The sequence below is a fragment of the Acanthopagrus latus genome, chromosome 3, assembly GCF_904848185.1.
Source record: "Acanthopagrus latus isolate v.2019 chromosome 3, fAcaLat1.1, whole genome shotgun sequence".
NCBI lineage: Eukaryota > Metazoa > Chordata > Actinopteri > Spariformes > Sparidae > Acanthopagrus > Acanthopagrus latus.
In genome coordinates, this window is record NC_051041.1 from 3620172 (window position 1) to 3630727 (window position 10556).

Sequence of the window (10556 nt, forward strand, 5' to 3'; positions counted from 1 at the left end):
AATTAACAACAAATTTAAGTATTGAAAACATAGGCTATACAATTGAGCCATCGCCCGGTAAAGTAAAAAATGTTGTATTATGAGCTGGTTAGCATGAAAGCTATTGCAGCAAGTTCTTTTACAAAATTGTAATTCCTTCACATTCTTACGATAATGCTTGTCCATTAGCATTTTCCAATGTTTTATAGGGGCCCTATGTTGCTTTGGAGACAAAATCAAAACTCAGAATTTAAATTTTAACAATGTTAATAATGGAGTAATACAATTTAGTAAAATAAAACAATTCGCAGTTCTCCTTTTCTTCAAAAAGTTTAATAAAAGATTTTATTGACTCTCTAGTTGGCTGTCAATACCGCTCTCCATTTTCCATAAATTGGTTTTACTCGAGTTTTGAATTTTGTCGATGTTTTAATTTGAAATACTAGACCATATCACTTCCTGTACTAGATTAGCTATCTCTGGCTAACTTGACGGAGCTACCAGCCTCCATTCAGCGCCTTCCGGTGTATTAATTGTCCCGTCAGTGTGCGCGGTTCAGAACATCACTGTCAGGTTCTGTGTAAATCTCGGACGCTTCAGCTTTGATCTGAAGTATAACAGTTAATAATTATGTGTTTCTGTATTTTAAATTGATCTCAACTTCCACTTCAAAAACGTCATAATTGCTGCAGTGCTTTTGCAGGCTATCTAAAATATTCAATCACTGTTATTTTTGCTTTGCTCATATCAGATACTTTCACAGAAATATAATGACTTTAGCATCAGGGGGATGAAACGTCGCCGTGGTAACAGACTTGCTGGTTTGAATCCCTGGATAAATAAATAAATTAAAGATGCACAACTGCATCCTGAGTGACTCTTGGGCAAGGCACTGCCGCAGCAATGACCTGCTCTGTGCAAACCGCAGAAACCTGCAGCTCCCAGGGATGTAAATACATTGTTTGACAGATCAATAAAAGGAAAACCTCAAAAATATTTAGGAAAACAACTTTATTGGGGCCCCACCATGCATGTGACAGAGCTGTTCCTCATGGGACCCCTTACAAAAACAGTATGCAGTTACAATTCACAAGCAACACAACATGATAAAAGTACAAAATAAAAAAAGGGACAATTTTACAGAGTGAAAAAACATGCACAAATCAGATGTGTACAGATGTGTATATAACACATTAGCAAAGGGAGACAGTAACACAGCAGTAGATACAGAATATATTCTGTTTTCAGAAACAGCAGAGGACATGAACAGTTTCCCTTTTGCTAGTTTATTGTGTACAATATTCTAAAATAGCATTTTCCAAGTGAAAAGTCGATTTTTGAAGAGCATCAGCCGCAAACTACAGCAGGACATGAAATAACACTTAAAGCAACATCATGTAACTTTTTAACCTTAAAATAAGAGATTCAAATCAGCGTCTGTGCAAGAGGGTGAACAGTGTCTCTATCACTTGTTGTAACTTCAGTGGGACAATGAGATCACAGCGTTAAATACATGTTTACTTCAAGATGCAAGATTTATAGTATATAACAATGTTATGACATAATGACTTTTATTTGTATTTTGCACCCACATGACATCTGACAAACTGTGACAGATCTGGGACTTTGCCCTCAGAAACTATGGAGGGTGCCAGTTGTACACAAAAGGAAAATTTCTACATGATGTTGCTTTAAAACTCTACTAAACTGACTATAGCTTAAATATACTATCATGAAACACGGTTAGTAAGAGTAAGTAGAGTTGTTAATGGTGACTTGTGGAGCAAACAGTGCTAGCGTATCAAATATATACTGTATAAATACATCTATATCCATCATCATCATACTTAACACACTCCATAACAGAAGAACAAACATCACACTTCCTTTTCTATAACTCATCTCCTTCTACTTTGGTAATTCCACAGTAAAGTAGCATACAGTGTCCTGACTAAAAACATAATGCATTTGCAGGATTAAATTACACAAGTGTGACAGGTGTTTATGCATCCATAACCGCAGTATTACTCATTTTTTAAATAGATAAAAGTACCTCCAGAAAGCCATTTTTCAAGACATTGGGCTTTACCGTAATCAGCAGTGCAAAGAACACAATCACAGACAGACAGACAGACAAATAGTGAGTATTCTTGGTTAAATGAGGTGTTCGCTGTAGTGTGGTGATTGTAAGACTCTTAATCTTCTTAAATAGATTTTGATTTGTGAAATGTACGCAGGTGCAGAATAGATAAAGTGTCGACATAATATTCATGTTCTGAATACCCGGCCAGAGGTCACGGTGAGGTAGAGGGGGACAGTGTGACGGGGTTAAGCTGTAAGGCAAGTCTGATTAGTTTTTAGGAGCTGATGCTTCAGATTATTGTAATTTTGGGTGACAAATGCATCGAAGATGAGAAAATCAATTATATACATCACACATGGTTTCCTTACAATGTTTGGTTCCGTTTCCCTGAAGTACAAACTGACATAACTTATCTGACTGATTGTGTAGCATCTCATTCACATCTCCTCACATGAGGCTTTCATTAAAAACAAAACAATAATAATGATATAAAGTTCAGCATTTCAGTACAATTATCTCATAATTAAACTGTGGTATTCCCAATGCTACAATAGAAGGCTAAAGTTATACTTTATACAATATTCATCTTCACTTCCACAAGCTCTGCCTTCATGAGAGCTGCTACATAACAGGCCATTATCACACAGACGGGACCACTTTACTTAAGGTATACATCGAGTATGTATGAATTACTGGGCTGCAGGGTGGAAAACATGAAGGAACCTGAGCCAGAAGTTTAAAGTCAGACAGAAAAGTGTGATGTTTGGCTCCTGCACAGGTTTCTAATGATTGGAACTGTATTATGCCTGTATTCCTCAAGTAAAAGGTCCCCAATAAACATTTTCTTAATATCCCTCAAATTGATAACAGTGATAAAAAGGACAGGAAGTCAGTAAACGCAGCGTGGAGACCACACATAGAAAACAATAACAGATTTAAAAAATATACTACATTGTAATGCCGTACAGATTTACAGATGGTATCACGATTAAAGTGAGCTGTTGGGTTTCAACTATCTGTAACACTTCTAAAGAGTGATACAGCTATTACTCAAGACTCCCTCTGTAAATTACATAAAAATTCTCTCTGAAATATATCAAACCACAACTTTGAGTATTTTAATTACATGTCTGTTTAAATGTGACCCTTGAGTGACCACACAACCACTAGCTGTGGTTTTAGACTACAACTATTTTATGTTAGTGACATTAGTAAATGAAGGTTTTGAATGTATGTTTGTATTAAATGTTCATGTTAAGTCGCACTTAAGGTTTGGCAGCAAGGCAGTTACAGAGGAGACAGTACAGGTCAACACAAACAGTCGGGGAGAGACACGGACAAAAGGAGACAAAGACTTTCTCTTCAGTGGGACGCAGACGCACAAACTGTGACGTACTGTACAAAGAAAAAAGTAGAGAAGGATGTAAGATGGGATACGACGAGGCTACGGTTACTTCTGTTGCTTTTGTTTTTGGATTTAAAAATCTGGTCAAGTCAATGAATGAAGTCACAAACCCAAAACTGAAAACAAAATATGTACAAAGCATTTTTAGGCAGTACCAGTAAAAATGAAAACAAATAACAAAAGAACAAACTGTAACTGTAGCCACGATAACTGAGCCCAGTTAGAGCTGGGTACCAAAAAGAAAGGGGACGCCATTTTCACAACACAGAGACATCGACAGAGCTCCACGAGGGAAAGCTAATCAGATGATGTAAGACAGGAATGTGAGGAAAGAGGCTGTAAGTGTGAGCAGACTCATGCAAAGAGTCCAGGCAGCTGATCAGACAGTGGGAGAGTGGATCTGCCTGCCTGGTCACCACACTGTTGATTCTGTTCAGCCTGTACGAGAGGTCACCTGAAGAGTGGAGGGACAGCGAGAGAGAAAAATAAATCTTTTTACTTTATCAGTTTAATTTATTCCTATTAATAAATGTCGACAAACTGTCAGGGCTGAGTGATATGTTGATATTCTCTTGTACCGTGCCGATTTTAGAAATCGTTATATCAAGATATGACGTAAGTATGACACGACATGTATCAGAACAGAGACAGGCACTAAAATAATGTACGGAGAAAGTGCACATATGAACGTGTTACCTGGGAGATGGAGACTCCGGTCAGTTTCTCCACCGCTGCAGGGAGGCGGGTCATGATTTCTAACACCTCTCCGGACAGCTTGGCTGCGCCCACCTCGCTGTCTCCGCTGGACACCATGGTGACCTTGTTGGCTTCACACAGCGGCTTGCTGATCTCTTCAGCCATCTGGTGGAAAACAGACGTTACGAAATGTCAGAACCTTAATCAACACTATACTCTGTTATATGCAGCAGAGATGGACAGTACTTTAATAACATGTATATAAAAATGCGCATTTAGTTGGTTTGAATAAGAAATTCAGTTTTGCTTTGCAGAGTGTGTATTTGCATATTTGAAATACTTCAAATAGATTATTTAACAAAAACCCCATCAGCTGTTATGGACTGTGCAGTTTGTTGTTTCTCACCAGAGGCAGTTGCTCCAGCAACATGTCCACCATGGCTCCATCCTTGTACTGCTGGAAAGCCTCGGCCTTCTTCGTCATCTGCTCTGCCTCAGCACGACCCTTGGCCTCCACTGCAAACGCCTCGGCCTCACCTTTAATCTGAAGGGAGACACGAGGACGGTCTTACTTTACCACAAAGGGCCACTTACATCTGAGATACTCACAAGAAAGCTTGTAGGCATAAAATCCCTAACATGATTTCCAATTTAAACTATTTAAATCTAAAGTAGGCTGAGATGTGATTCTGCTGTAGCGATCTGTGACTCACCTTGATGGACTCGGCTTCGGCCTCTGCCTCCATGATCAACTTAAGACTGGAAGGAAAGAGAGGATGATAAAGAACTGTGCTGTTAGGTTGCTGCAGATTTGACTGCAGTAACACTATTGTTTCTAAAACAAATATTTTTCCGAGATACAAAGTTGTGAATTTTGGAAATGATTAATAGATCTTTTTTAAAAACATTTTTGACTTTTCGACTTTAAAGTCACACAAGTTGAAAATAATCCACCAATGGAATCTAATGCTACATGCAGTATATCACTAACAAGCCTTCATTTGCAAAATGCAAATGTTGATTTTAATGTCAGCACCATAAACAAATCTCCAAACAATTACAGTCTTACAGAATGAAAACTCATCTTGACTGAAATATTTTCTGCAACCCTCCACACAGGTCAGGTCAGCTGCAGAGCAGCAGGGATTCATTATCTTTCTTACCGACACATCAACAGAGAAAAAAAACATCGAGGCCTTTAGACTCTTGGTACTGAAACTGAAAGACTACCTGCCTACTCACAACACCTGCCTGTTGTTTTGGAAGAACAGCCACTAAACAACCAAGTGTTATGACTCACCGCTGAGCCTCAGCCAGTTTCTCCAGGCGGTATCTCTCAGCGTCTGCAGGTTTCTTCACCTTGGCCTCCAGTTCCATCTCCCTGCGGGTGATCTCCTGCTCCTGCAGCATGATCTGCTGCGCCCGCTCAACCACCTGCACCTGCATCTTCTCCTCCTCGATACGCTGCTTCGTCTTTGCTACCTAGCAATAGAAAATACAGCACACACATATAATATTTTACATACTGGTGCACACGTGCAAGTGACTTATGCATATGGACACTCAGTTCACTGGTCGAATAATCTCATCACCCAGTTGTTATTCCCTCTGGTGTACCTGCAGCTGGTAGGCCATCTCTGACTCAGCCTTCTTAGTGTTGACCTCGATGTCATAAGCTGCCTTCTTCAGCTCATAGTCCCTCTGGGCCTTTGCCATGTCGATCTCATTTTTGTACTGAGCCGACACTTTCTCCTGCATCGCATGAGCCTCCTGCAGACACAGAGCGAGAGAGTGAAAGGAACACAGAAGTGAGCGAGGAAATGGGAATCAGTGGGGGTAACTCTTGAATATCAGATGAATACAGCAAAAATAGAGAAAAGCGTTTACACAGAACAAAACAGACGAAGGAAAAGAGACAGCAAGTGACTAAACTCTAAATAACCTGCTGAAAACAGACTTCTAAAAGAATTATTAGTGTCAAGACAGCTTCTATCACATTCTGCTGTCAATATCAGTCTTTACACTTCTCTAAATAAACAATATGATTCCAGTATTACCTCCTGCTGCCTGGTTCAAATGGGGTGTTCATGCTGAACTGAAGTACTTCATATGAATAGCTGTATCCTAGAGGACGGAGAAAACTTGACATATCTCACCCTGATCACAGCATCTCGCTTGTTCTTGGCCTCTCCAATACGAGCGTCTTTCTGAACCTGGGCCGTTCGAGCTTTCCCCAGTGAATGCAGATAATCCTGCATACCAGAAAGAAATAGAAAATGTAGACGTGCATCCTGTGCTCAAGAGATTTAATCCAAGATGCAGAATAGGGCTGTTTTTTTGTGTCATAGCAGCCTTTTCTATTGTCAACATTAAAATAAAAAACTGAAAATACAAGAAAAAGCAACGTGCACCTCGGAGGCCTTCATGCACTTTATCTCCTAGATCATAGTATATTGAGCATCTTTCATCCCTTTCCCACTTTTCCGACTATTCATGGTTCCACATCTTTTATATGTTATTGGTATTATTCAGATTTAAAAGTTTAGCATCAGCTTTTCAACATCCAGCATTCAGACCACAATTACTTCAGAAATTGCCTTCTGTAGTTCATAGATATGTGGTTACCTGGTCGTCGTGAACATCTTTGAGCGTGTAGCTGACCACACTGATGCCCATGTTGACCAGGTCAGAGGAAGCCACCTTAAAAACCTGCTCGGAGAACTTCTTTCGGTCCTTGTAGATCTCCTGTAGAAGGAAGATGTTTACTGTCATGTGGAAAGTAGAGTGGCATACACACGACAGCATCATGACTATACAAGTGACATAAGTTTTAAGCATCAGGTGTCTTTGTGTGCCTTCAAAGTCAGAGAAGCAATGTGACATAAACTGAACTGAACACAGAACTGAACAGCCATCAGATCGTTACCTCCACAGTGAGGTGGGCGATGATTGCCCGCTGGTGTCCCTCCAGCGTCTCCAGGGCGATCTGAGCGATTTCGGGCTCTGACTTTCCCATGAACATCTGGCAGGCTGCAGCCAGCATCTGTTTATTCTGACCCTGGATCTTCATCTGTAGGACCACAGACAAACACTGACATGATCAATGGGTCCATAAAGACTTTTAAGTAGCTCAATAAAAAAGGCATTCAGTGTATTAACGTGACTGTATTGACAGATATGATTCCAGTGAATGATTTCCTGTGAGAAACATGCTGTCTGCACCTCCAGACTATTTTTAGACTGTCACAGATAACTCGGCCTTGAAGTGTTGCATTACTGCCATCTGCTGGACTGTCACCTGCCAAACTACTGCAGCGAGACAGATGGGATGTGTGAATACAAAAATCCCTAGCAGTCAATGTGTAGGAGGCATGATGGGCCAAAAGCAGACACACAGCCTTCCAGCTCCATCTAGTCTGGCAGTGTTTAGTTGGTGATGGATGCTCGCTGCACACTGACCTGCGCAATCCCGGTTACAGAGATGGGCACACCGTGACGGGTGTAGACCTTGTCGCTCTTCACATTCAGAGTCAGAGTGTTTAGGGAAATCCTGTAGAGAGGCAGGGTAAGACAAATCAAGGAAAGTGACTTCTGATTGATTACCCGCTGCTCTGATGGTATGCATTAAAGTGTGGTCATTTCCTGTTTGCATGAATATTGAGTTGCAAGCACTGAGTGGAGGCTATTACAGGTACAGGATGGAGGCCAGCAAAACCGGCCTGGTGCCCAATGATGGACTGAACTGAACGTAGGAGGAGCAGCATGTAACAGAGAGATAGAAATAAAACTGGACTTATGAGGAAAGCAATTTTTTGTGTGCAGCATGAATTACATTATTACACAAACACACACGGCTACACCCCTCAGAGGATGAGCTATGATTTCCAGTGGTGTTAGTTTTCATCAAAATCATACATTACAGTTACAAAACACAAAATACAGAGAAAATATGATGCCTTTTTCCTTTTAAAATGTAATCAAAAGTTGTAAATGTAGTCTTTGAGTTGAACGCACACAGATGACAACCACCAGGCCGGATATACAACAAGATAATTAGACCATTTTAAAAACAAATATTACTTAAAAAATGAAAATGTATTAATAGATAAACATCTTTTTTCTCAACAGAAGTTTTCAGACTTGGCATCTTTGCCTTCATAAAGGATCACAAAGAAAATGTAATTATTGAATGTCATAACTGTCTTCAGGTTAAGCAGCATTATATGTATTTTAAGACTAATCTTATCAATCTTACCTCTGTATCTGCTGAATGCAGGGGAAGACGAACACTCTGCCTCCAGCTATCATGAGTGGAGGAGAACGACAGAAACCTGGAGGAGAGAAGAGAGCAAGCAGAGCCAAAGATCAGAGTGTAGACACAAGTAATGTTAGAACAAAATCAATGTCAAAGTGTTTATTGATATAATGCACATTTCAGAACAAGTTTCCTGAATGCCCCTTTACAATTCAACTCTGGGATTAAAGTTAAAAATCTTGTATAAATAACAAATATTTTAGATAGATCTATTTGTATTTGTATCATTAAAAACAGTTACAGAGGCCTACTCTTGATTGAGGTGCTGTACATTTCAAAAACAGGCCACAACCTCACCTGACACCACCATAGCCTCGTTAGGACCACAGGTGTAGAACATGTTTGCTGATCCTCCTTCAGACTGGAAACCAAAGACAACAGTAGAATGATCAATAAAGGCAGCCACAGATAAAGTCAGCACATTTCTACACCCCATTTAATAACATAGGAACTGTTTGGAGAAACGCAGTGGCATCACTGTGGGACAGGTCGCTGGGAATCACTTCTACCTTAACGTTATACATTTACATAATAATCCTATTTAACGATATAAATCCTCCATGATATAAATAACAGTTTATGCTGTCCCGTTGTTAGCAGAGGGAGGGGTCGCGATGGGTCCAGACAAGCAGGGCTAAAATCTAATTTACAGATATTGCGCAGCTGAATTTGTAAGGAAAACCGTGCGAGTAACAGAAAACCAACACATAATATCGACTTTTTAGGGAAGAATAACGCTTGTGTATAACGTTACCTTGTGCAAATAGCTAGCAGCTAGCTGTCCATCCTTTAACTCAGCAAATTTGACACACACGTATGTTTACAATCGAGGATTTGTGTGGATAAATGTGTAATGCAGTCACACTTACTGCTCAGGATGTAAACGACGTGGTTTAGGTAGATTTGGTTGAAAATGGTGGAATAAGCAGCCGCCTGTCTTCGTTAAAAATACTGTAATTGTATCCCAGGTGGTGGTTTTTCCCGTTAGATAGCAGCTGATGTGGCCAGTAAATACAACACGGACTGCAGCTCAGCTGTGTCTGTGGTCATCACTGGATGATGATGGGGACCTTGGATATTTGTGGCACTCTCGCGAGATTTACACGCACTGTCTCTCCATTATGCATGTTGAGCGAATTATTTATGTTTTATGCTGTGACATGTTTGTGATTAAAATATGGTTCGGTTTAAGCTCAAAAAAGTGGTTAGGGTTCAAGAACGATAATGGTTTTAGTTAATATGATCAATCTCGCGAGATCTTCTAGAGGTCTGGGGTGAGCGTGCCCTATATCAACACGGTGTAAGTCCGCCATCTTGTGGCAAAAAAGGGGAACTGTCATGAATTTGCCTCAGTTTAAATTAGAGTTGCCACCGTCCTGTTTTTCCAAGAGCTGATCTCTTTTTTCATCAGCTGTCCCGAGTAAATAAAAATCTTTCCCAACACATAATTTGTCCCGTATTTGGGAAAACGGGACAAATTGAAAATGTAAAACCTTAATGAACCTAACCTTAAGTCAAACCTGAGGGGACTGTGTTAAGCAGGCGCCACCTACTGGAGATTAGGATCGATGCACTTTCCTTTGTCCCAACGCAAACATAATATAGAAACATTTTCTTATTTATGGCTGATCAGAGTATTACATCACTAACCTCCTCCTGCCATTCCCAGGGATCGTGACTGACTCAGAATCAGAATTCTTTTATGGGTCTTGCAAACAGGAATATTTGTCACAGCAGCCTAAGGACAGTTCAATTAAATAATAAACAATAATAATAGTACAAAATAAACAATATAATAAAAAGGAAAGAAATAGATTCTTATATACATAATATGTACAAGTAACCCCCCCCCCCCCCCTTTCTGTGACATCACCCCCATGAAATCATTCACATTTTTTTGGTAAACATACAGAACAGAAATCAATAACACTTGAGCTGAGGTGTCCAAATTACCTGAATTCACCCGATTACAATATTAAAGCAATGTAACTTGATCACATTGTTCATATTGGAATAATAACAAATAAAACCACAGAAATATATCAATAAAACAGCAACATCTTTCATTCCCATTAATA

The 10556-nt window shown here is 39.8% G+C and overlaps 1 protein-coding gene across 1 annotated transcript; it reads right to left on the reverse strand.

Moving 5' to 3' along the window:
* Positions 1 to 973: 973 nt before the first annotated feature.
* On the reverse strand, positions 974 to 9549 carry flot1a (flotillin 1a). The gene is made up of 13 exons (XM_037094131.1): positions 9348 to 9549; positions 8776 to 8839; positions 8419 to 8494; positions 7623 to 7713; positions 7090 to 7233; positions 6789 to 6908; positions 6320 to 6415; positions 5781 to 5933; positions 5464 to 5645; positions 4877 to 4922; positions 4570 to 4707; positions 4164 to 4328; positions 974 to 3921 (listed from the first exon to the last, which is right to left on the reverse strand). Exons 2-13 carry the CDS (start codon positions 8816 to 8818, stop codon positions 3901 to 3903), a joined length of 1275 nt encoding a protein of 424 aa, XP_036950026.1. The 5' UTR covers positions 8819 to 8839; positions 9348 to 9549; the 3' UTR covers positions 974 to 3900.
* Positions 9550 to 10556: the final 1007 nt, after the last annotated feature.